Source organism: Vipera berus (assembly GCF_964194415.1).
Source record: "Vipera berus genome assembly, chromosome: 5".
In the NCBI taxonomy this organism is placed as follows: Eukaryota; Metazoa; Chordata; class Lepidosauria; order Squamata; family Viperidae; genus Vipera; species Vipera berus.
Window position 1 is genome coordinate 82952529 of NC_138207.1, and position 26931 is coordinate 82979459.

At 44.3% G+C, this 26931-nt stretch overlaps 1 protein-coding gene across 1 annotated transcript; it reads left to right on the plus strand.

The window, feature by feature from the left end:
• Positions 1-235: 235 nt before the first annotated feature.
• SUPV3L1 (Suv3 like RNA helicase) lies at positions 236-26931 on the plus strand. The gene is made up of 15 exons (XM_081329310.1): positions 236-541; positions 3117-3194; positions 3986-4093; positions 5460-5574; positions 8066-8234; positions 10138-10249; positions 10482-10559; positions 12564-12655; positions 13614-13794; positions 14994-15087; positions 15499-15718; positions 19809-19889; positions 22993-23169; positions 24748-24896; positions 26446-26931. Exons 1-15 carry the CDS (start codon positions 262-264, stop codon positions 26891-26893), a joined length of 2382 nt encoding a protein of 793 aa, XP_081185436.1. The 5' UTR covers positions 236-261; the 3' UTR covers positions 26894-26931.

Sequence of the window (26931 nt, forward strand, 5' to 3'; positions counted from 1 at the left end):
GTCTTCGACAGTGCCGGGGATGGGTGAGCTTTCTTTACTAAGAAAACCGGCGCTGTTCAGAAGTGTCGATAGACAGAGGCCACGGGCCATACATAATTCGGAAGAAAAGCCTCTTTCAAATCAAGCTCTGCCGGTACAGCTTATGTTTTCCTCCTCTCCCATTCAGGCGTTTCCAGAGACAGCCTGGGATCCTTGTGTCGCTTTAGCCGTGACGCAATAGGCGCGCGCGGCCTTGCATGCGGCGTCCGAAGGGCTGCTTCGATGTCTGTGACCGGTTGCGCGCGGTTGCTTTCTCGGCTCCCCGCCGGCCAGTTCCGCTGCGGATGCCCTTTGGCTCTCCGGAGCCGGGCCGGTGGCCTGAGCCGGGCGCCCTCTCTCCCTGCCGGTGCGCGAATCGCTTTCTTCGCTTCCTCCAATGGCGACGAGGACTCGGGCGTCAAAAGCCCGGACACGTCCTTGTTCGTGCCTCTGCAAGTGTCCCCGCAAACCTTCGCCCCGGAGGTCGATGTGGGAGCCGAGCTGACGAGCCCTCTGAATAAGAGTAAGCCGGTGGTGGTGGAGGAGGAAAGCCTGTTTTCCCGCGCTTTGCCTTTGGCTAAGGCAGGGGTAGGCAACCTCGGCTCTTTTATGACTCCTGGACTTCAACTCCCAGAATTCCTGAGCCAGCATAGCTGGCTCAGGAATCCTGGGAGTTGAAGTCCAGGAATCATAAAAGAGCCAAGGTTGCCTACCCCTGGGCTAGTTGGACACTATTTTTAAGAAATGGCCACCATAACGGACTCAACCAATTTATGAGATTTATGAGTCATAAAAGAGCCGAGGTTGCCGAATGGGTGGAAGCTTACCCCACTGCAGTGGCTACAGCCAACACAGTGCTCAGGATTTCTCTGAATCCTTCATTACAGTATTCCTCTATGTCACGGGTAGGCAACCTTGGCTCTTTTATGACTCATGGACTTTTATGACTCATGGCTCAGGAATTCTGGGAGTTGAAGTCCACGAGTCATAAAAGAGCCGAGGTTGCCTACCCCTGGGCTAAGGCGTGTCTCGTCTCCAAGGGCTTGCTGGGCAGGTTGTGACCGGGTAATCCGGAAGAGCCGCGCCGGTCATGGGAGGGCTGATGCTGACCCAGAGTCGACCGTCTTTCAGCCTGGCTTGCTTGGAGACCTGCTTGGGAAAGGACGGGCTACGGGATGGGCCAGCCGGGTGGCAGGGGAAGGGCTTCAGGGGCTCTTCCCTGATGAACGTGCTCCGCAGAGCTCGTCTGAGAAAAAAAAACAAAAAACACCGGGGCTTACCTGAGCAGTGCTTGAAAGCAGGTTGCTAAGCGAGGACAACTTGAACATGAGCTTGGTAATGCTCAGGTAATGCGGTGGCTCAGTGGGTTAAGATGCCGAGCTTGTCGATCAGATGGTCGGCAGCTTGGCGGATCGAATCCCGAGTGCCGCGTAACAGAGTGAGCGCCCTGTAACTCGTCCCAGCTTCTGCCAACCTAGCAGTTCGAAAGCACGTAAAAATGCAAGTAGAAAAATAGGGACCACTACGGTGGGGAAGGTAACAGCATTCCATGTGCCTTTGGTGTCTAGTCATGCCGGCCACATGACCACGGAGACGTCCTCGGACAAGCGCTGGCTCTTCGGCTTTGAAACGGAGATGAGCACCGGCCCCTAGAGTTGGAAACGACTAGCACGCATGTGCGGGGGAACTTTTACCTTTACCTAATGCTTAAAGAAGGACGTGTAGTGCTTTGGATCCAAAGGGTAAAAAGGGAGTTTCAGAACAAGTATGGGCACTTGTGTCGTGTGCCAGAGATGCCTCCTTAAAGAATTTGCATCTTTTTCTGAGTTTATCTCCTAACCATGCAATCCTAGGAAAAGAGGTTCTTGCAGACAGCTTTATAAAAACCTTAATAAGAACACATCTGGAATATTGCATCCAGTTTTGGTCACCGCGTTACAAAAAAGATGTTGAGACTTTGGGGGCGGGAGGGGGGGTGAAGTGCAAGGAAGAGCAACTAAGATGATTAAGGGCCTGGAGAGAAAAACATGTGAAGGACGGTTGCAGGATTTGGGTACAGCCAGTCTAGAGAGAAGGAGGACTGGGGGAGGGGGGGGACATGGTAGTAGTATTCCAGTATTTGAGAGGCTGCCACGAGGAGGAGGGGGTTAATTTATTTTCCAAAGCACCAGAAGATAAGACAAACAAACATTGGATGGGAACTAATCAAGGAGAGAAGCAACCTGGAATTAAAGAGAAATTTCCTAACAGTGAGGACAATTAACTACTGGAACAGCTTGCCTTCGGAAGTTATGGGTGCTTCATCACTGGAGGTTTTTAAGAGACTGGACAGCCACTTGTCTGAAATTATATAGGGTCTCCTGCTTGAGCAGGGGTCTGGACTAGAAGACCTCCAAGGTCCCTACCACAGCTCTATTCTATTCTATTTTATAAGCTATTCAGACAGAATGTGATAAGAGTGGGTTATAAGGCATTCTTTCAACATTTGCTCAATTTAAATACCTATTTTCCTGGGAAAATGAAGCTATTGTGAGAGACCAGAAAAGACAAAGCTTCTTTAAAAGATGCTGATGGGTTTGATGTACATGGCTTTGCCTTTTCCAAGCACCTTTTCTGCTTCGGATCCAAAATGCTGCATATCTCTTATTAAGTTTGAATAAAGATTCCTAACTCTCAAGTGTGGATTTGTAATGAGAGCATTTGCGTATTATAGCTTAATCATGAAAGAGTTTAGTCATTCCTACCATTTCTCAGTATAGGTCAGCGTGCTACCAATATAATGCAATGTAGTATTTTTGCAACAAGAGAGAAAAACATTGATACTGGTTTCTCTAGTATATAGTTTTAAATGACGACCCCGTTATCCTTGGTGCCCAAGAACAGAAAGTTACTTGCTAGATTCTGTCTGTAGTTTCTTGGAAGAGGAGGCAGCAGAAATGACAAATTTATTTCAGGAATGAATTCACCTGAGGCAGTGTTCGTGCGACGGCTGCTTCCTTCCAAAGCTTTCTCATACTTCAGAATTATTGAGGAAAAGGCTTTCCATGTATTGTTTCTTGATTCAGTAAGCATGACACAATCTATATTTTGACTTCTAGATGAAGTATTGAAGACATTAAATAAATTTTGCAAGAGGAGAGAAGTTCAGAAACTGGCAGCAGAAAATGGACTAGATGGTATGTTGTAATTCTTGGAGATAAATGTTATCGAATCTTTAATCTTTTTTTAACATTTTTATTATTGTGTTTTATTGTTGTTAGCCGCCCTGAGTCCTTCGGGAGATAGGGCGGCATATAAGTCCCAAAAATAAATAAATAAATAAATAAATACAGTGCTTTTTTTGTAAAAGAAAAAGGTGCCGGAACTCACACATGCCTATCCTACAAGGTTCTATCCAAAAAAGGTGCCGGAACTCCATTCTGAGCGTTCTATGAGAAAAAAAAGCCCTGAATAAATATTTCTTTCAGTTGTTAGAAAACTACATGTTTAGATTTGATCTCGTTTTGGGTATTAAATTCTAAGCTGGGGCAAACATTGTTTCCTTCAACTGGGACCTACTCTTGTTATTCCTTCCTTTTTGGGAACAAAGAGTAATTTGTATCACTGGAATGGAGCCGATGAAGTTTTGACTAGTTTGTGTCAAATTGGTTTCATGGAAGCTACATGTTACCCTTCTAAGCAGATCTTTCTTCTAAAGCTGGTCTTTTGTGACCAGCATTACAATATAGTTGAATATTGCTATATAATACAAATAGTAGGTTTAGGTTGTCAGGTTTTTAATATGATTTGAAATGTCTTGGAAGAGAATGTTAGTAACAAAATCCTGTTAAAAACAATTACGCAGTTATTAAGTTTTATTGACGTGTGTTTTAAATATTCTTATTAAGATTGGATTCAGATTTTAGAGATTTCGTATGTTACATGCAGTACCGAACATAGGTTTGTTTTTGTTTTTTTTTCCTTACAGCTCGTCTTTTTCATCAAGTATTTGTAAGTTTTAGGAAGTACATTATAGAGTCTAGTTTTCTGAATCCTGATCTGCACATTATTCTCAATGATATATGCTGTGGTGCAGGTAAGTGGGTCATAGAGCCTTCTGCAACTTGATGCTCTTCAGATATATTTTATGGTCTCAGGTCGTTTCCCCTTCATAATGGGCGAATTCATCAGGTCACTTAGAGCAGGGCTTTTCAACCTTTTCACCCATTGTACCACTTTTAGGATATGGCAATTTCCAAGTACCACCAGTCGCCTAGCAAGGTGTCAAAAACTTGATGACAAAAAAAAAGGAAAAATGTGATGAAGTACAGGTAGTCCTCGACTTACAACAGTTCGCTTAGTGACTGTTCGAAGTTACAATGGCACTGAAAAAAGTGCCCCCCAAGCCACAGCCGAGCAAGACACCTGCCTGCCTGCCCGGCGGCGCTCTTCCTCCTGTCCGAGGTTTTCATTGTTGTGAGCATTTCTGTTGAGGATTGGCAGCAGGGGTGGGTTGGGGGGGTGTTTGGTTTTTATTCCCATCTGCTAGGTGGTTGCCGCAGGTTTTGGTCACTTCACATGACCCTGGGACACTGTGACCATCATAAATATGAATCAGTTGCCAAGCATCTGAATGTAAATCACAAGACCCTGGAGATGCTGCAACATTCCAGCTGATCGGTGCTTCTTCTAGGCTCAGCAGAAGCGCCAGGATCAGTGCTGCTTTCCAGCTGATTGGTGCTTCTTCAGGGCTCAGCAGAAGCACCAGGATCAGCACCGAGCTCCAGCTGGAGACTGGCGCTAATCCTGGCACTTCCACTGAGCCCTGACAGCCCTGCAGCTCCAGCCATCTCTCGCTCAGGCTTGCGCATTGCTGCCACCGGTTCAGCTCATTCCCCTCCACCGCTACCACTTTTCTAGGATGGTCGCGTACCACCTGCCAGGTGCCAATGTACCACAGTTGGTATCCGTACCACTGGTTGAAAAGCCCTGACTTAGAGGCCCCCAGGTCGAATATGACTGACGTTGGGAGATCAAAACATTTCGTAAGCATCCTCTTTTTTAAAAAGGTCTCTTATTTATATAATTGAATAGTAAATATTATTAGATACACAGCCGTTCATGAATGAATGAAACAAATTTATTATCATTGGTCAGTGATTAATACAATTGTGTAGCAGAAATTATAGAGTAGAAGAAAAACTAAATGCCAGAGAAGGCTGATTAAACTTCCTTAAACCCTAATGTTGATCTTCTCTTGTTTGTTTTGTTATGTTGAATTTGGAATAGTCATATTTTTGATAGTCATTTGGAGATACTCTCCAGTTAATTTTCAGAGGTGTGAAAAATTGTATACAGGCAGAAATTGTGTAGCAAACTACCAGTAAACTAAATAGGTCATTCGAATGTGGTGTACTTGTGATTTCTTAACTGCATGTTTTTCCTCTTCTTTTATCCCTCAGGTCACGTTGACGATTTGTTTCCATTTTTCTTGCAACACGCTAAGCAGATCTTTCCTATGCTGGAGTGTATGGATGATCTGCGTAAAATCAGTGATTTAAGATTGCCTCCAAACTGGTTAGATTTTTAAATCACCTATAGCTACTCTGTAATCGTTATCATTTATATTTGTATTGAAACATATCAGATTACTTCTAGTTAATAGGAATGTGTTATGTTACTGGAATTATAAGCTGATTTTTACCTATTTGAAATGTTGGATATTGGACTTGAGATTATGTAACTTTGTATTAAACAATTATTTATTTTGAAATTTCAATAATATGACTTCTCTAGTGCTGGATATAGCTCATTTTGGAGTAACTTCTGTTCAGTTAAATTCGGTGTACTTGAAATTAATGAGTATAGGATTTTAGTCCATGTCTGGATTTACATGTTGCACTTAACCAGACATAATTGACTTGTGGCTTAGTATATTGTGTATGACCTGTCATTGTTCATCAACACAGTCACTTGGTACAAAATGCAAATTAATTTATATCTGATGCATACTCTGTTCAGAGTCTTATTTGAAATTATTGCATATGTACAGTATATGTTTGGCTATCTTAGCTTCAGTTAAAATTTTGGGACTTGGAAATTTGGACAAGTAAAACTGCCTTCTGGATAGTTTCTTTTGCAATAGTACTTGAGCTTAGTTTTGGTGCAGAAATGCTTTAGTTCAGCTTCCTGTATTGTTAAAACAAATTCTCATAAATAAGACTACATAATTTGTTTACCATTTTTGCACCCAGTTTATTTGATAAATTTTGATAGAAGATATTTTTCACTTAAAATATTTTGAATAGATCAAACAACAGAAAAACATAATGCCCTAGCAATCAGTGGCAATAATGAAATTTAACCAAGTTCAGATTCTAAATAATAGCTTACAATCACAAATATCATTTTTTTTCTAAAATGTACTAAAAATAAAGTACTTAGAATACAGGTAATCCTTGACTTATGACCACAAATGACCCTAAAATTTCTTTGCTAAGCAAGACAGTTGTTAAATGAATTTTGCCCCATTTTATGACCTTTCTTGCCAGAACTGTTAAGTGAATCATTGCAGTTGTTAAATTAGTAAGACAGTAGTTACAGTAGTGGCCAAAATTATGGAAACCTTTTAGGAAAAATGTACAGTAGAAATGCCACCTTTGGTTAAGTTTCCACCAACTTTTCTTCTAATTTCTTTATAACTGTAGCCTTGTTCGCTTAATAATACTATTTTACATTGCTTTCTGGACAACCAGTCAACTCTTTGCACCATTATCTTAATTTTATTACATTTTACAAGCTCACTAAATGAAAGGAAAGAAAACTCCAACCAATTTGATAGCGATCACATAACACTGAAAATTTTCCTCCTCTCAGCTTTAATACATGACATCAATAACTGAATCCTACTGTGATCTGATTGGCTTATTGCCAAAGCAAAATGACACCTGATTGGCTCTCTAAACACTCATGCTCATTGGCTACAATCAGATGAAGGAAAGCTACCTGATATCAACCTAAGCAAGTTGTGCTTCCTTTTTCTGCTTATTTGGCCATAACTTTTCATAGAATACAGATAATTGAACAAACTTTGTTGCATTACATTCTTGGTTAAATTATCTTTCCATTGATATATAATTTTATGGTACTACTCCCCCCAAAAAAGTGGTGTTATTAGCCATCATATCCCAAAAATACACTTTTCCCAAAAGATTTCCATAAGTTTGGCCACTCCTGTAAGTGCATCTGGCTTGCCCATTGACTTGCTCATAAGAAGGTGGGGAAAAGGTGATCACTGACCCTGGAACAGTGCAGCCATCATAAATGCATGAATTCTGATCACAGGACTGTGGGGATGCTGCATTGGTCATAAGTGTGAAAAAGGGTCATAAGTCACTTTTTCCAGTGCCATTGTAACTTTGACCAGTCACTAAATGAATGGTTGTGAGGACTACCTGTAACCAAAGGTGTCTTTATTTATATATGTATATATAGTATTTAAGAAGTCATGTGAAACTTTCAGTAGAGTAAAATTCTCCTTTTTTTGAGGGCAGAGCATGTGCTTAGGAAAGAAATTCAGAAGACATGATGGTAGTGTGTCATCCCCAAAAAAGAAATGTTTGAGATGGAATTTTAACCTTCGGTTTCAAAACAGAAACATAAATTTATTAAATCTTACAAAAACTTAAATCTTTCTAATGTAAACACTCTGGGAAAAATGGCATTGTCAAATGATAGCAGTTTGGTACTGCATCTTGGCACTCAATCTGGGATACTCCAGGGCAACAACAACAACAACAACAACAAAAGGATCTGGGGAGGGCCATCCCAGAGGTAAGGAAAGACGCAAAAGTGGTATTGGGGAAGAGAACATCCTTGTTTTCTCCTTTATTTCTGTTTCCCCATTCCCTCCCCCCACCCTGACCCCACCCCTGGTTACACCTAGGGGTGACTAATCAAACTTGCTATTAAAAGTCTTCCAAGTGCTACAGAGCTACACATTTAATGATGATTAAGTACCAATTCATATTACTTGATTTATTTTTACATTTCTATTTATGCGTTCTAGGTATCCGGAAGCCAGGGCTGTTGAAAGAAAAATTGTGTTTCATGCTGGCCCTACAAATAGCGGGAAAACCTATCATGCAATCCAGAGATATTTAAAAGCAGAATCCGGAGTGTATTGTGGTCCTTTAAAGCTCTTGGCCCACGAAATCTTCCAAAAGAGTAATGATGCTGTCAGTATGTCATTGAATTTCCATCTGATATTGCCTTTGTTGCAGTCATGCTATTTTACATGGAACATTGTTGGTGGTTAAAAAAAAATGTGTGTTGTCAGTATTTCTCTGGAGTCCAAAAACAGCTTATAAGGTGGAGTGAAAAAAAAAGAGTTTTTAGGGACAATGGGTGTGTTTTAAGGCTATAGTATTTTTCAAGGGCATTCCTAATTTGCAGTCCGCTAAAGATAACAACAACAACAACAAAAGTGGATTTCAACTAATCGCATTGGCCATTAGAAAGCTTTCACCACTGGAATGGGGAAGAGACAATTGTCAGTGGTTTTCACTCTTTTCTACAATTTACTAATCCTCTCGGAAGTCTGTCCTGGAAGAATCCAAATCTTTCCGGACCATGTTTTCAGAGAAAAAGAGAATTCTTCCACTGCATTCTAATACTAGAAGTCTTCCACTGCAGATTATGTGAATCCATTATATCATGGGACCACAGGTAGAGCGCAGTTAACTCTTTCAGCAGCCATTTACAGTTACAATGAATATACTTGCAAATGGATCGCAAAATTGCAGCCCTCCTGGCACCCATACAGTCACATGAACCCAGTCTGGGTACTTGGCAACTGGTTCGCACTTAGGATGTTATGTGATTGCCATTTGTGACTTTCCCTACTGCCTTGCCAGAACAAAGTCAATGGAGAAGCAGGCAAGGAAGGTTGTAAGTCACTCTGGCAAGTCACCTTCCCCTCCCCCTTTGGCCTCACTGCATTCATACCTCACCAGCCATCCACACACCTTCCCCATCCGGTGTTAGCAAACCTCCTGGGACTTGCAAGGAGGCCCTTGCTTAATGACAGCAGTGTTGTTTTGCTAGGCATAATAGGAGCAAATTATGAGAAAGATTGTATATATTTAATTCTACACGTACTAACTGCAGCAAGAATTGTATTTGCCCAACACTGGGGAAATGAAAATTTACCAGCTGAAGAAGTATTAATTAAGAAAATTTTAGAGTGTACAGAAATGGACAGATTGACTTTAAAGATAAAAGAGAAAGAACATGGGATAATTTCTATCAATGGCTAGAAACATGAGTTAGGGAAAGAAATGTGATATTTAACTTTGAATATATATTAGTAAGAAGACGACTATTGAGCAATTAATTAACATATTGTTTATGATAATTAGGGACGCGGTGGCTCAGTGGGTTAGGACGCTGAGCTTGTCGATCAGAAGGTCGGCAGTTTGGCGTGTCGAATCCTGAGTGCTGCGTAGCAGAGTGAGCGCCTGTTACTCGTACCAGCTTCTGCCAACCTAGCAGTTCGAAAGCACGTAAAAATGCAAGTAGAAAAATAGGGACCACTACGGTGGGAAGGTAACAGCGCTCCGTGCGCCTTTGGCGTCTAGTCATGCCGGCCACATGACCACGGAGACGTCCTCGGACAAGCGCTGGCTCTTTGGCTTTGAAACGGAGATGAGCACCGGCCCCCAGAGTCGGAAACGACTAGCACGCATGTGCGGGGGAACCTTTACCTTTACCTTTATGATAATTAACTATTATCTATTATTTTTTGTTAAACACATGAACCCAAACGTTATGCTGTTTGCTAAATATTGAGAATATTATTTGGAAAAACCCTAACCCAAATCCCGATCCCACCTCATTCCTAACCCTATAAAAACTAATAAAATTTATACCAAAAAAATGATAGCAGTGTTGTCGCTAAGCAAACCAGTAATTTGATGTCACACTCCACAACTGCATCACGTAGCGATGAGAATTTCAATCCCAATTACCATTGTTAAGAGAGGATTATCTGTGGTTTTGTTATTGCTTTCAAGTGCTTTGTTGGACTGCATTGTTATATCCTTGAGGGAAATGTTTATTTTGCTTTTTTTTATGTTATAGAATGTACCATGTGACCTGGTTACTGGAGAAGAACGAGTCTGTATTGATCCTGAAGGGAGGGCAGCCGCCCATGTTGCTTGCACTATTGAGATGTGCAGTGTTAATACACCTTGTATGTATGGGTTTTTTTAAAAAAATATATTTAGTTTTGAAGTGCTTGTAATGTTTGTATATAAACATTATATACATATAGTTTTTCAAATGAACAAATGCCCATTTCGAGTAATTCATTACGGAAATGCCTCTTACTTCTGTAGTGTGAGTTTATCAACGTTAGTAAACTTTAAAAATCTGAATAGATAAATAAATGACTCTTTTTATTGCATGCTGTTTTTTTTTTTAAGATGACGTGGCTGTAATTGATGAAATTCAGATGATTAGAGACCCTTCTAGAGGCTGGGCCTGGACACGAGCACTCTTGGGTATGTCTTTGGAGAGATTATTATTATCAAATGGTTTGATCATGATCCATATTGTATTTAATTTACAGCATAGTTTTTCAGAGCAATCTCCCCATGTCTAATGCTCTCCAGATTTCTTCAGAGTGCATTGGCCAACACTTTCAGTCATGGAAAAAGGCCACATTTGGGTGTCTTAGATATTTGTTCTAAGAAAAGGGTCTTCAAACTAGGCAACTTTTAAGACTTGTGGACTTCAACTCCCAGAATTCCTCAGCCAGCCAGGGCTGGCTGAGGAATTCTGGGAGTTGAAGTCCACAAGTCTTAAAGTTGCCACGTTTGAAGATCCCTGCTCAAGAACAACACATGGAGTTACTTCTGAGAAGTTTCTTTATTATTGCTTGCCTACAAAGTAGTTTCTTTATTGTTTGCCTACTCTTGCCAGACTAAAGCAATCTGCATAACTATAGACCAGACATGTCAAACACAAGGCCCAGGGGCCAGATGCGGCCCACGAAGTGGTTTCATGTGGCCCGCGAAGCCATCCTGGAAACAGTAAGGGAACGGCCCACACTGTCTTGGCCCCGGCCCACGCTGGCCAGGAGCCAATGTACAATTTTGTGGTGGTCATCTATGCTGAAATACATTCAGTCTTAGCTCCACAAGTCCATCTGGAAACAGCGAGGGACTGGCCCATGCCATGTCGGCACTGCCCCCTTGTGAGGAATGAAGAAATGCACCATCGCCTGGAAGTGGCCAGCATATGGCCCTGCCTACTTCGGGCAGGCTAGGTGTTGGGCAGCATTGTGCTTCTCTTCAGATTCATGCCACCCGGCTCAGCCTCTTGGCACTGTGAGTAGAGCACCCCGCTACCTGCCAAAACCGGGCAGGCTAGGGGCTGGGCAGCATTGTGCAGGTAACATCGACTCTAATGCTGGTCATGGCATCCCCTCCCATAGAGCCCACCAAGCCGGATATGTAAAGTAGGCGAGGGCCATGTGCTGGCCATTTCCAGGCAATGGTTCATTTCTTCATTCCTCACGAAGGATGACACTTCCCCAGCTGTGTTTCTTGCCTGTTTTTCTCCCTCCCCCATCTCAAATATTTTCCCACCACTCTGTTCTTTGGAAGGAAGGAAGGAGAGGGAAGGTCTGAGGGAAGTCCTACCTTAGTCCTGCCCAGCTGCCCTTTCACCATCCCCTTGCCCCCTCCTCCTGGCCTATGCTGGGGGGTCTCCCTATTGCTAATGAAGCTTTGGATACAAAGCCAGGTCTCCTCACATGGAGAGGGAAAAGGCCTCCCTCTTGATTTTGCCCTCGTACCCATCATGAGCAACCTGGCTAAGGAGAGCAAGCACAGCAGCAGCAGCCTTGAGGAGGTAAATGCAGGTGGGCACCCCCTTGGGGAAGTGGGGCTGGGCTTATGCCATGGGTGCTTGAGGGCTGGGCTAGGCATTTGACCTCCATGCCACCGTCCAGCCCCAATGGCCTGAGAGGAACAGTGAGGCTCCTCCGGTGGACCATGCCTTGGCACTTCCCTGGTCCCATCTCCTTCTGCCAGAGACCCTCAGATCTGTCCCACTCCTGCCCAGGCCCCCACAGGCACCCTTGACACAAATGATGTAGAGCTGGCCATGCCCACCCACTAGGCCACACCCACTCCAGCCACACCCACCCAGTAGGCCACGCCCACCTGGCCCCCCCGAGGGTAACCACAATGCTGATGTGGCCCTCAATGAAATTGAGTTTGACACCCCTGCTATAGACATAACTCTGAACTGCTAGGGAGGGGCCATCTTGTCTCTCTTCCTACCTAGCAGACATTCCAAGCTCTACTGCCTTTTTGCCCTCCTGGGGAAGAGCCCTTCCTCCTGGCACTACATATCACCACAAAATGGCTGGCTGGGGAATTTCAAAATGGCAGTCCACATGTCTTAAAGTTGCTGAGGTTAAGAAATACCACTATAAACAAAGCATGAAAATATGAAAAAAAAAATTTGTAATGTTTGCACATCATTATTTTGTTCAGGACTTTGTGCAAAAGAAATCCATGTTTGTGGTGAAGAGGCTGCTTTAAACTTAGTGACAGAACTCATGTATACTACAGGGGAAGAAGTTGAGGTAGGTGCTCTGTTTCGCTCTCTGTGCGTCCAGGATAAGAAAGGAGGTCCAGTGGGGGGAGCCGCAAGAAAGTGTGTGTGTGTGTGTGTGTGTGTTTCTACCCCCTGGAGTTTGGGAGTTCATTTTAAGACTTTTCCAATCTTTCTTTTCCCCTTTTTCTAAAATATATCTTGTACCGTAGTTCTTATGCTATGGTTTTCACGTGATTGCCATCTCAAAATAACGGTAACTATATTTCTGACTTTGAGTAATGGACAGAATACAGTTTTAGGGTTGCAAAAAAGTAGCGCAGGATCTTTCCAACACCTCTGAAACCTCATATTGTCCAATCTAATGTGCAGACGTCTTCCAGTTGCTTTTCCGTAAGAGGTAAAACAGATGAAATCTATTAAAAGTCCCCTCCACCAGTGTTTCATATCCTTGAAGCTAAATTGCTCAGTGATATTTATATACAAATTATACCGTGCCTTTTAGACTCTTTTATGGTCTCTACGTTGTCCGCTCTTCTAGAAATGTAATTTGATGTTGAGGTTACCCCACTCCAAAAAAAATAAAATAAAAATCTGAATTCTGAAATTCACTTAGATGTGAAACCTACAAAGGGAAATATTGTTCTCAAAGTAGCAGTTTTTATTAATGACTAAAGCAGAAAGCAATTTCTAGTGAATATACAAGTTATTTTTCCCCCAATAAGTGCTGTCTCAATAAGTGCTATCCAGCCACTAAGAAAAGTCATCCACCAAATTGTTCAGTCCCTGTTTTGTTTCCCATATTTCTTCTCTTTAATGTAAATAGCTCCAATTGTTGTTACAAAGGTGTTGCTAGATGGCCTGCTTAGGTTGAGGAGCCTAGCTCAGAGGTTATCGCCCATTCAGAAACCCTTGACTGTAACCAGCGTCTTTTGTTCAGTATTATTGTATTCTAGTTTATGGCTATAAATAGTATTGTATGTTTATAGGTGAAAAGATACAAGAGGCTGACTCCCATCAAGGTGCTGAATAAGGCTCTTGAATCTCTGGATAACCTTCGCCCTGGAGACTGTATTGTTTGTTTCAATAAGAACGATATTTATTCAGTGAGTCGACAAATTGAACTCCGGGGCTTGGAATGTGCAGTTATATATGGAAGTCTTCCACCTGGTACATATTCTAAATATTTTGGGTGAATTATATGTGGGAAATACGTCTCGCTGTAATGACGATTGAAAAGTAGAATTATTAGGGTTGACACTTGATTACTAAATTGTTCCAATATTTCTATATCTGATAGATTACTTTAGATGTGTTCTTTGTTTATTTATCTTTGGAATTTTATAGTGTTTACACCCACTATTGATTTTATTTATTTATTTATAGGTAGTCGAGGTAATATAATAATATGCAACTCAGTGTATTCCTTTTATTTTAGTTCCTTCTTTAAAAAAAAGTTTTCTATTACTGTGTATGAATTCTATTTTCTGAAGGGGTTCGGCATAATTTTCTCTCATGGAGATTTGTATAGATCGGGGTAGACATCCTTGGCTCTTTTATGACTCGTGGACTTCAACTCCCAGAATTCCTGAGCCAGCCAAGCTGAGGGGAAAGGGAGAGGTTTCCAAGCTGAGCCATGATGGCCCAGGAATTCTGGGAGTTGAAGTCCACGAGTCATAAAAGAGCCACGATTGCCTACCCCTGCTATAGATAGCAGAATGACTCCTTGCAAGATGTAAGGGAGAAACACCAGGAATATACCACTCTTAAGAAATCTTTTATTTCATGCTACTCCAAAATCATAATAGAATTAGAAAATATCCCCAGAGGGCATTTAGTTCAGGTTCCTGTCAGTATAAACATTTTCCTACTGTATATTGGCATGTGGCAGCATTTCCTCTGTTTAAAAAGTTATTTAAAAGTGACTTTCTTTCCTCAGCGGTCCCTTCCACAGCCAAACATCAATTTCTCTTATATTGAAATATTTTTCTTAATTTGAGAAAATTAAGAGATATTTCCGTAGTGGTATGAACTGGCATGAATACCCATTATAAAATCAATAATTTGAAAACATTTTGTTATTAGAAACATGCATTACATAAATGTATTATTGTATGTGGATGACACCACTCCAGACAGATACTATCTCTGTGCGAATGCAGAAAGTGTAATCCTAGGATGCATTTTGTAGTCACAAAGCATAGCTGGTCGTATTACAGTTTTGGATGCTGCATTTTTTTCCACTAGCTAATTAACGTGTTAGCTTCAGGAGGCCATTTTAAAATAATAAATATTACAAATCTAAGTACAAGTAGGTAGTCAGATCCTTTTTGTATTTGGGACATCATCTATTGTTCTGATTGTTTCAGGAACAAAACTTACCCAGGCCAAGAAGTTCAATGATCAGGATGATCCGTGTAAAATCATGGTTGCTACAGACGCAATTGGGATGGGTCTCAATTTGTAAGTACACTAGATAAATTAAAAAATGAACCCAGGGGATTGATAGTGCCAGAAAGAGTGTGGTAGTGGTAAGGCTACTCTTCACCAACTTGGGAGTCCAAGAGTCATGAGATTGATATTGCAAGGTCCTTGGGTCCTCTATATTGCAGATGATCCTGTGGAGCAGGGATCTTCAAACTTGGCCCTTTTATGACTTGTGGACTTCAACTCCCAGAATTCCTCAGCCACTGTAGAGGCTTCTGTTCTGGGCAGAGCTGTCTTACTTCCCTCACAGTCCGCTAGCAACTTTTCCCAGTTTACATTTTTGGTTGGTAGTTAAATTAGCTTAGCTAGGATCACATTTTGAGAATCACTTTGTAATGCAAAATGGATTAATTTGTGTGACTTCGGTGTTCATTACTTTTGTTCTAGGAGCATAAAAAGAATCATTTTCAACTCCCTAATAAAACCACAGATCAATGAAAAAGGAGAAAAGGAAATTAACACAATCACCACTTCTCAGGCGCTGCAAATTTCAGGCCGAGCTGGCCGATTTAGTTCTGCATTTAAAGAAGGGGAAGTTACTACGATGCATGCAGATGACCTCGTTCTGCTAAAGAAGATTTTGAGTGAGCCCGTGGATTCTATAGAGGTATGTTAATAAAACAGTCTGACCTTGATCTGTTCAGTTTACAGTTGAATCAAACTGAATATGAAACGCAACAAGGGTTAATCATAGAAGCCCAGGAATTAGTTTCTTCCATAGCCTTCTGCTGCCCTCTAGATGTGCCAGTCTATACCTTTCATTGCAGGGAAGTTCTACCAGGTCTTACTACCGTGTTTCCCCGAAAGTTAGACTGAGTCAGATCGTAAACCCTAGTTTCATTTTTGGGGTGGGCCTAATAAAAGCCCTACTCCAAAACTAAGCCCTAGTTTTGGGGTGAGCCATACCCCTAAAAATCAAGCTAGGTTGGGGGGGTAAAGCTGCCCCACACGCCCCACACCCTCTTACCTTACTCGTCCCACTATTGCCAGGCCTCCCACGCCCCAACACCTGTTGCGCTGCTGCTTGACTTCTGCATTGCTTGCCGCCACCAGCAGCCAGATGCCATGTGGCATATTGTGCCATTGCTGCTCCTTCTGGCAGGACGCCACTTTGGGCCACTTCTGTTGCTTGCGTGATTTGGGCCACTTCTGCTCCTTAGGCGATTTGAGCCGCTTCTGTTCCTTGGGCAATTTGGGCCACTTCTGTTGCTCGCGTGATTGGGGCTCTTCTGTTGCTCATACGATTGGGGCCTCTTCCATTGCTCATGCGATTGGGGCCGCTTCTGTTGCTCGTGCGATTGGGGACGCTTCTGTTGCTCGCGTGATTGGGGCTCTTCTGTTGCTCAGGCGATTGGGGCCCCTTCTGTTGCTCGCGCAACTGGGGCCGCTTCTGTTGCTCGTGCAACTGGGGCCGCTTCTGTTGCTTGTGCGATTGGGGCTGTTTCTGTTGCTCGGGCGATTGAGGCCGCTTCTGTTGCTCGCGCGATTGGGTCCTCTTCTGTTGCTCGGGCGATTGGGTCCGCTTCTGTTGCTCGGGCGATTGGGGCCTCTTCTGTTGCTCGGGCGATTGGGTCCGCTTCTGTTGCTCGGGCGATTGGGGCCTCTTCTGTTGCTCGCGCGATTGGGGCCGCTTCTGTTGCTTGTGCGATTGGGGCTGTTTCTGTTGCTCGGGCGATTGAGGCCGCTTCTGTTGCTCGCGCGATTGGGTCCTCTTCTGTTGCTCGGGCGATTGGGTCCGCTTCTGTTGCTCGGGCGATTGGGGCCTCTTCTGTTGCTCGGGCGATTGGGTCCGCTTCTGTTGCTCGGGCGATTGGGGCCTCTTCTGTTGCTCGCGCGATTGGGGCCGCTTCTGTTGCTTGGGCGATTGGGGCCGCTTCTGTTGCTTGGGCGATTGGGGCCGCTTCTGTTGCTCGGGCAATTGGGGCCGCTTCTTTTTTTTGCGCGCGCGATTGGGGCCGTTTCTGTTGTTCACGCGATTGGGGCCTCTTCTGTTGCTTGTGCGATTGGGGCCGCTTCTGTTGCTCGTGCTATTGGGGCCGCTTCTGTTGCTCGTGCGATTGGGGCCTCTTCTGTTGCTCGTCCGATTGGGGCCGCTTCTGTTGCTCGTGCGATTGGGGCCGTTTCTGTTGTTCGCGCGATTGGGGCCTCTTCTGTTGCTCGTGCGATTGGGGCCGCTGCTGTTGCTCGCGCGATTGGGGCCGCTTCTGTTGCTTGCGCGATTGGGGCCTCTTCTGTTGCTCGCGCGATTGGGGCCGCTTCTGTTACTCGTGCGATTGGGGCCGCTTCTGTTGCTCGTGCAACTGGGGCCGCTTCTGTTGCTCGTGCGATTGGGGCCGTTTCTGTTGCTCGGGCGATTGAGGCCGCTTCTGTTGCTCGCGCGATTGGGGCCGCTTCTGTTGCTCGTGCGATTGGGGCCGCTTCTGTTGCTCGTGCTATTGGGGCCGCTTCTGTTGCTCGTGCGATTGGGGCCGCTTCTGTTGCTCGGGCGATTGGGGCCGCTTTTGTTGCTCGGGCGATTGGGGCCGCTTCTGTTGCTCGGGCGATTGGGGCCTCTTCTGTTGCTCGCGCGATTGGGTCCGCTTCTGTTGCTCGTGCTATTGGGGCCGCTTCTGTTGCTCGTGCTATTGGGGCCGCTTCTGTTGCTCGTGCGATTGGGGCCGCTTCTGTTGCTCGGGCGATTGGGGCCTCTTCTGTTGCTCGGGCGATTGGGTCCGCTTCTGTTGCTCGTGCGATTGGGGCCGCTTCTGTTGCTCGGGCGATTGGGGCCTCTTCTGTTGCTCGCGCGATTGGGTCCGCTTCTGTTGCTCGGGCGATTGGGGCCTCTTCTGTTGCTCGGGCGATTGGGTCCGCTTCTGTTGCTCGGGCGATTGGGGCCTCTTCTGTTGCTCGCGCGATTGGGGCCGCTTCTGTTGCTCGGGCGATTGGGGCCGCTTCTGTTGCTTGGGCGATTGGGGCCGCTTCTGTTGCTCGGGCGATTGGGGCCGCTTCTGTTTTTTTTGCGCGATTGGGGCCGTTTCTGTTGCTCGTGCGATTGGGGCCGCTTCTGTTGCTCGTGCGATTGGGGCCGCTTCTGTTGCTCGTGCGATTGGGGCCGTTTCTGTTGTTCGCGCGATTGGGGCCTCTTCTGTTGCTCGTGCAATTGGGGCCGCTTCTGTTGCTCGCGCGATTGGGGCCGCTTCTGTTGCTCGCGCGATTGGGGTCGCTTCTGTTGCTCGCGCGATTGGGGCCGCTTCTGTTGCTCGTGCGATTTAGGCCGCTTCTGTTGCTCATGTGATTTGGGCTGCTTCTGCTGTTCGTGCGATGAGCCGCGACCCAAATCACATGAGCAACAGAAGTAGCCCAAAGTGCTGTGCAAGCAGCTGAAGCAGCTCAAAGGCCCATGCAGCGTCCTGCTGAGAGGAGCAGCAGCAACAGTGTAATACGCCACACGGTGTCTAGCTGCAGGTGGCAGCAAGCGGCTGCAGAAGTCAAGCAGCGGTGCGACAGGTGTCAGGGCTATGGGAGGCCTGGCTGCAGTGGTCCTAAGGTAAGGCCTTCTCCAAAATTAAGACCTAGTGCCTCATTTGGAGACAAAAATTTTTTTCAGGGAAACACGTTATTTATCCATCTAACCTAGAATTGTCTACTCTGACCTTTGGCCTTGGGCTTTTCTGTTGACACTGTTAACAGACAGTGCCAGAGTTGCACCTTGGAATTTTTTACAGGTAGTCCTCCACTTATGACTGCAATGGAAACTGGAATTTCAGCCTTATCACAGTTGTAAGTTAAGGCACCATATGATGGGACTTGGTTTTACTACTGTTTTCTGATAGTCACAAAGTGAGTCACTATAGTCACAAAGCGAATCGTGTTATTAAGCAAATCATGTGATGGTTAAGCAAATCCAAATGGGTGTGTTTGGGTGTTTTTTTTTGCTAGAAACTACAAAAAGTGTCACAAATCACAATCACCGACTGGGACATTGCAACTGGTCATAAATGCAGGCCAGTTACCAAGTACCTGAAATGCAGTCGAGGGTGGGGTGGGGTGTGGGGCAGCAGTTGTAACTTCAAGGAAGGGTTGTAAGTAGTTTTTTAAAGTCCTGGCTGGCTGAGGAATTCTGGAAGTTGAAGTCCACAAGTCTTAACTTTGCCAAGTTTGAAGACCCCTGCTCAAGGCAACTTGTTGAGACAAAATGATGTGAACTGGAATGCAAAACTTGCAGAGGAAGTGGGGAAGCTTCCATCAGCAGAAGACGTTGGAAGGGAGGACATTTCTGCTTGTGGAAATTACGGCTGCTTTTTATCCAGAGCATTTGTGCAGAGCATTTGAAAGCTGCGTCCCAAGCAGACAGGAGCAGGCAGCAGAGGTCTCCTTCAGAACTTTAAAGCAGCCACATAATTTGTAATCCTTGCCAATCCCTGCAGGGGTGGCATGGGATTTGGCCAAAAAAGGCAAGATGGCAGCCAGACTGATACAGTATGATGGAAGCTCTGCTTGTTTTGTCTGTCTGTGTGTGTGTGTGTGTGTGTGTGTGCATGGGGTAGTTGCCATTTTAATGCAACAAATACTAAAAGCTTTAAATTGTGGAAAAATGACTCTCTCTCTCTCTCTCTCTCTCTCTCTCTCTCTCTCTCTCTCTCTCTCTCTCTCTCTCTCTCTCTCTCTCTCTCTCTCTCTCTCTCTCTCTCTCTCTTTCTTTCTTTCCCCCTCTCCAGGCTGCTGGCTTGCACCCCACAGCTGAGCAGATTGAGATGTTTGCGTATCACCTTCCTGGAGCCACTCTGTCAAATCTCATTGTAAGAATGGAAAAGCCTCTTAGCTTTACCTTTACAGCAGGCAGCTGTTTGAATGCTGCTTTAGATAAGCTAGGATGTGCTGGGCGTTTTAGGCTCATGTAATTTTAAATCCATGCAATCTTCACAAAAAGGGGACCATATTTATGTTAGTTTGGGCAACTTGAGAGCAAAGCTTAAAGTTGTAAGAGCTTTTTGGAGTCTTGAAAGCTGCAGCAGGGAAAGTGTTGCTGGAGAGTGTTCCTTCCTTTTGTGTAACTCATTCTTCATTCATGGGACTGTGTTACACAACTGAAAGCCAGCAGCACAGATTATCTGTGGATGTATGTCAGGAATGGTCGATCCTTAGGCCATACACAATCCTGCCAGCCTATGCATATGGTCTCCTGAAGTCTCCTAAATCATTTTTCTTGCCTTTTTAAAAATTATATGCAATAACATTTTGATAGGCTGTGTCTGCCCTGAATTTATTTTTATATAGAACAACATTTTTCTTCTTCTGGATTATATTCCAGAGGTGAGTTTGGAAGATACATGGTATGTGTGTTCAGATTGCAGCTCTCTGGCCCAATTGAACTCTATTTTTGGCAGCTGGGAATTTTTTATTTCCATAACAGTATAATAACCAGTTTAAAAAACCACAGATTTACAGAGATGTACAAAAACATCTCTAATAAAAGCAGGAAAATCATCGTTTCCAAATCCAGAGTAAAGTGCACCAAGATTTCATTGCCAAAAAAGCAGAAGCCATAAAGGCTAAGGGTGTGATTTGTATGTATCTTTTTCATTCATACCTTGTTGGCCTTTCAGAAGATCTTAAAAACTCAGGTGCTCCTTCAGGGCCAGGATGTTAATGGAGCCCAACCTGAATGTTTTTGCTCTGCCTTGACTAAGGAGTATTTGTACCTGGTCTTTTATTGGAGGTTCCCCCCCTATCTTTACATATGGTATGTATATTACCAATAAAGGAAAATATGTGTAGCTCAGGGTTGAAATGAGGGGTCCTTGGTGTTCTCTGAGCTTGCTTGTTTTCCTGCAGATGTTTCATTACCCAAACTAGGTAACATCATCAGTGCAGCTTGTATGTATATTTTTGTTTGTATGCCTTTGTTAAGCATCTAGATCACTGGTAGGCAATCTCGGCTCCTTGATGACTCAGGAATTCTGGGAGTTGAAGTCCGTGAGTCATCAAAGAGCCGAGGTTGCCTACCCCTGATCCAGATAGTGAGGCACATAAGTTTGCAGAATAAAAATATAAAATTCTTACATGCATTCATAAACAGGCACATATCAAAACTGAAACCTTTATTTGACACGAGAGCCAGTTTGGTGCAGTGGTTAAGGCACCAGATTAGAAACCGAGAAACCCTGAGTTTTAGTCCTACCTAAGATGCCACGTTGCAGAGTGAGCACCTGTTACGCGTCCCAGCTTCTGCCAACCTAGCAGTTCGAAAGCACGTAAAAATGCAAGTAGAAAAATAGGGACCACTACGGTGGGAAGGTAACAGTGTTCTGTGCGCCTTTGGTGTCTAGTCATGCCGGCCACATGACCACGAAGACATCCTCGGACAAGCGCTGGCTCTTCGGCTTTGAAACGGAGATGAGCACCGGCCCCTAGAGTCGGAAACGACTAGCACGCATGTGTGGGGAAACCTTTACCTTTACCTTTACCTTAAGATGGTTGGGTGACTTTGGACTGATCAGTTTCTCTCATCCCTAGGAAGCGGACAATGGCAAACCACTTCTAAAAAAGTTGCCAAGCAAACTGCAGGGACTGGTTCCAGGCAGTTGCCAGCAGTCAACACTGACTTGAAGACAGTAACACCCTCCCACCCCACCCCCAAATTTGGACAGGAATCTTCTCTTACTGTGGTCAGAGTTACATTTTTCCCCAGAGGCTTAACTCTTTTCATTTTAAGTGATGGTTTTCTTTCATCTAGAGCTGGGTCACCAATTGGGTCTTCATTGCATCTGTTGGACTTTCATTCACCTTTCTTTCCAGGCTGGCTAGATATCTTAAGCCAAACAGGGCTTTCCACATTAAGAAACCCCTAACGCTGGCAAGATGTAATCCCTTCCTGTGGGAAATTGTGGGGGGTTTCCATTTGAACCCAGGGTTGCCCCTGTAGGGAGGCAATTCCTGATACATTAACCCACGTTTTGCCATATTGCTCTCATGAGGAAAATGCCTGGTTGGATTTCCAGGTCCCCTGAATCCATTTTATTTGAGCTTGTTAACCATCAGTAGGAAATGTGATAATGATTAGATTTTTTTACCGTAGTTTTACTTGTGGTCTCACAATGTTGCTTTCTGTTTTGGGGAGATGAGTTTGGGAATGGGTGGATTGGTTGGTTGTTTATTGACCTGATTTATAAAGGTCAGGGCAATAAAATAGTCACTTCGCTTCTCCACGTACATCAGTGGCCTATGCTGCTTTCCTTGTCACTTGTCAACAGACTGTTCATTCCTTCTCATGAGCAATAAGTCTCTGTTAAGTTTAGCCTGCCCGCAGTAGCTAACTATATGGAATCTTTGCATTCTGGCTCTGGAATTGCATACATTCTAAAGATCTCACCTTTTCATCCACCATAAAATACATCTTTCTACAGGAAAAACTTGTGGAGGAAGGTAAAAGGTAAAGGTTCCCCCGCACATGCGTGCTAGTCGTTTCCGACTCTAGGGGCCGGTGCTCATCTCCGTTTCAAAGCCGAAGAGCCAGCGCTTGTCTGAGGACGTCTCCGTGGTCATGTGGCCGGCATGACTAGACGCCAAAGGCGCACGGAGCGCTGTTACCTTCCCACCGTAGTGGTCCCTATTTTTCTACTTGCATTTTTACGTGCTTTCAAACTGCTAGGTTGGCAGAAGCTGGGACGAGTAACAGGCGCTCACTCTGTTACGCGGCACTCGGGATTCGACCCGCCAAACTGCCGACCTTCTGATCGACAAGCTCAGCGTCCTAACCCACTGAGCCACCGCCGGGTTGCTGATAATTTTGTGAAGGAGATGGAAAAGAAAGAGAGAGGTTCAAATTTACCGGTCTGTGAATGTTTGAAAGCTTTTAACAGAGCTGGGATTTTGTTTCATTAAATGGTTTTTTTTTAATAGGATATTTTTGTGAGCCTCTCTCAAGTTGATGGACTCTACTTTGTCTGCAATATTGATAACTTCAAATTTTTAGCCAAAATGATTCAACACATTCCACTCCATTTGAGAGCAAGATACGTGTTTTGCACAGCTCCCATTAATCAAAAGGAGCCTTTTGTCTGCACCTCACTCTTAAAGGTAACTTGCATCTTTTTGTAATATTGTTAGTTTTTTAGCATATTTCCTGGAGGAGTCTTTCTAAGCGCCCAGTATTCCCAAACAGTAGATGTGCTTCTATTATATGTATGTGTGTGTTTTGTTGTAGTGGATCAACAACTTCCTAATGTTATTTACCAGCTTAAATAAATCTTTCCAAAATGTTTTTTTTTTCCCCCCCGCTTCAATTTCCTGAGCAGCAACTGCAAAATTTCTTTGGTCAAGGACGACTTTTGCAGATTTCATTTGGACCATAGAAACTAAGTAATGAACAGCTTGCACTGTCTCTGATTTTATGTTTATAGATTTGATTAAGAATAGAATGCAACCCAGCATCCATTTGCTGATTCACATATTCGCATAATATGTGCGTGAGATCAAATGCTGTTTTTGCACCATTGGCGAAAGACATTACTGGATGGTCATATGACCCAGTTTAGTTTCTCAGAAATGGAATGTTGGCTAAGACAATCCTAGACACTATAATAACTGAAAGGCCATCTACAACACTGCTAATGAGGATTAAGTTTAAGTTTATTAGATTTATATACCGCTCTTTTCCCGTAGGACTCAGGGCGGTTTACAAGGTGTTTAAAACATCAATACAATACAAAAATTAAAAAACAATTAAAATGAATTAAATTCGATCCCTGAAAAATATAAAAACCCCAATTAAAACTCTCAGCCTGGGCCGGAAAGCTCAAAGAGCCAGGTCTTCAGGTCCCGGCGAAATGAACGAAGGTCGGGGGCAGTCCTAAGCTCCACGGGCAGCTGGTTCCAAAGGGCAGGCGCACCCACAGAGAAGGCCCTCCCCCTGGGTGTTGTCCGCCAGCAGTCGTTTGTCGGCGGCACCCTGAGAAGGCCCTCCCTGTGGGAGTGCACAGGACGAAGGGAACTTGATGCTGGCAGCAGGTGTTCCCTCAAATATCCCGCACCCAAGCCATTTAGGGCTTTATAGGTCATCACCAGCACCTTGAATCTCACCCGGAGGGCAACCGGAAGCCAATGCAGTTCGTGGAGTAGAGGTGTTACATGGGAGTATCGGGAAACCCCCATCACAACTCGTGCGGCTGCATTCTGCACCAGCTGAAGCCTCCAAGTGGTTAGCAGATTAGATATCTGATTTGATCTCTCAGCTGACATTTTGAGCAAAGTTTCTGTTCCCTGAAGCACAACATATTATCAGAAGCTGTCTAGAAAAGCAAGGCAGACAGTTGTTCCCTGTTATAGAACCATTGGAACATTCACTTTTTCTTCCAGTGTCTAAAGTGCTAAGAGAAAGGTAGTATTTTGCTGATGCTTTGAAAAACCATAAAATGCTTTGCCTCTTATTATTTGAACTTAATTGCTAAACTTGGTAAAAAGTTAATATTACAAACTACGGGAGTTGCTTTCCTGCTTGAGCATGGCTATTGCAAAGAGTGTTTGGCAATGCCCTCATATTGCCAAACACTCTTTGCAATAGCCATGCTCAAGCAGGAAAGCAACTCCCGTAGTTTGTAATATTAACTTTTTGTGGAAATATTGTTTGCCTAACCGTCTCTTTTTTGTGTGTTCCAGTTTGCACGACAGTTCAGTAGGAATGAACCTGTGATGTTTGATTGGCTCTGCCGGCATATTAACTGGCCCCTGGTCCCACCCAAGAACATCAAGGACCTTGTCCATCTTGAAGCTGTTCATGATGTTCTTGATCTCTATCTCTGGCTGAGGTATTGGGAGGGAATAGTAGTTCTTCCCTATCTTCTTCTTAAGGGGCCAGCTTAAGAAATTGTCCTCTGTTGGGAGAATGTGCCCTAATGATACATTTTTCCTGTGATAATGTTTACTTTTACAGTGCTGCGGCGAACTGTTTGTGTGAACATCCATCATTGCCAAAATGTCTGTGACATCTCTCTCTCTCCAGTTCTTGTTCTCCAAGACCCTCATTCTTGAACAAAATAGGCGCTTTTGCCCAGATTTACCTCATCTTTTATACTAGTCTATACCAGGGCTTTTCAACCAGTGTTACAGGTACCACCTGTGGTACATTGGCACCTGGTGAGTGGTACGTGACCTTCCTAGAAAAGAGGTAGCGAGGGAGGGGAATGAGCTGAACCAGTGGCAGCACCGTACAAGCCTGAGTGAGATGGCTGGAGCTGCAGGGCTGTCAGGGCTCAGCGGAAGTGTCAGGATCAGGGCTTCTTCGGGGCTGTCAGGGCTCAGCGGAAGCGCCAGGATCAGTGCCAGGCTCCAGCTGGAGCTCGGCACTGATCCTGGCGCTTCTGAGCCCAGAAGAAGCGCCAATCAGCTGGAATGTTGCAGCATCTCCAGGGTCTTGTGATTTACATTCAGATGCTTGGCAACTGATTCATATTTATGACGGTCACAGTGTCCCAGGGTCATGTGAAGTAACCAAAACCTGCTGCAACCACCCAGCAGACGGGGGGAAATAAAAACCAAACACCACCTCCCACCCCCGCTGCCAATCCTCAACAGAAATGTCACAACAATGAAAACCTCGGACGGGCAGGCAGGTGACTTACTCGGCTGTGGCTTGGGGGGCACTTTTTTCAGTGCCATTGTAACTTCGAACAGTCACTAATTGAACTGTTGTAAGTCGAGGACTACCTATACTTCATCACTTTTTTCCTTTTTTTTTTTTTTGGTCATCAAGTTTTTGACACCCTGCTAGGTGACTGGTGGTACTCGGATGTTGCCATATCCTAAAAGTGGTACAATTGGTGAAAAGGTAGAAAAGCCCTGGTCTATACAATAGCAACCACACTTGGGAGCGGGTCATTAAGCAAAATAGTCAATAAGTGAAACTGTGACTGGTTCTGGTCTTACTTCAGCTTTCATCTGCTTTACAGACCTGTGAAGGTTGCAAATACAAGGACTTGTCATAAAATTACTTTTTCTTCACCGTTGTAATTGCAAACGGTCACTGGATGAGTCAGTTGTTAAATGAGGACCACCCGTACAATATTTAAATCATCAAGCTTTTTGATGTAATTGTCAAACAAAATATTGAACGTCACAACCCTCTTGTTGTAAACTTTTGAGAGGAAAAATGCCGTGGTTTGCATTTGTGAGCTACGGACCCATGATTTGCCTCACATTTTTCTCTCCTTGGGAGATTGGTGAATAAGAGTCAGTACTAAATTCTGTCAAACAAGGCCCTCAAATAAAGGATTTGTAGACCCATAGAGAATTGATTTGCTTTTCCAAGAATTCCCATTCACAAATTGACTGTTTTTTGTTTTTTTGTTTTAAATACAGTTACCGGTTTATGGACATGTTCCCAGACGCTGGTCACGTGAGGGCAATTCAGAAGAAACTGGATGACATCATACAAATTGGAGTGTTGAATATTACCAGACTGATTAAGGCTTCCCAAGTCACTTCGGAGGCAATGGGTATTCCCGCCGAGAGCCTTAGGACTGACGATAGGCTCCCGCATGCAGAGGTGACAGAGATTTCCACGAACAAAGGGATGGCCCACGGGCTCCGCAGAGCAAAAGGACCTAAAGCCAGGAGCTTACAGCCTGCGCACACGCAGCTGGGCACCCGGGGCCCGATGAAGGGTCCTCTGGCTGAAAGATTAATACAGCAAGGGCTCCTCAGCAAGGAAGTGCTGAAACAATTGGAGAAGGAATGGCTGGCTCAACAGGATTCTCCTCACGATGTTAGTGAAAACAGGAGCTCAGCCAAAGAAAAAAAGAAATGAAGCGATGCCTCTGCTTAAATAAAACTAGTTTCTTAAAA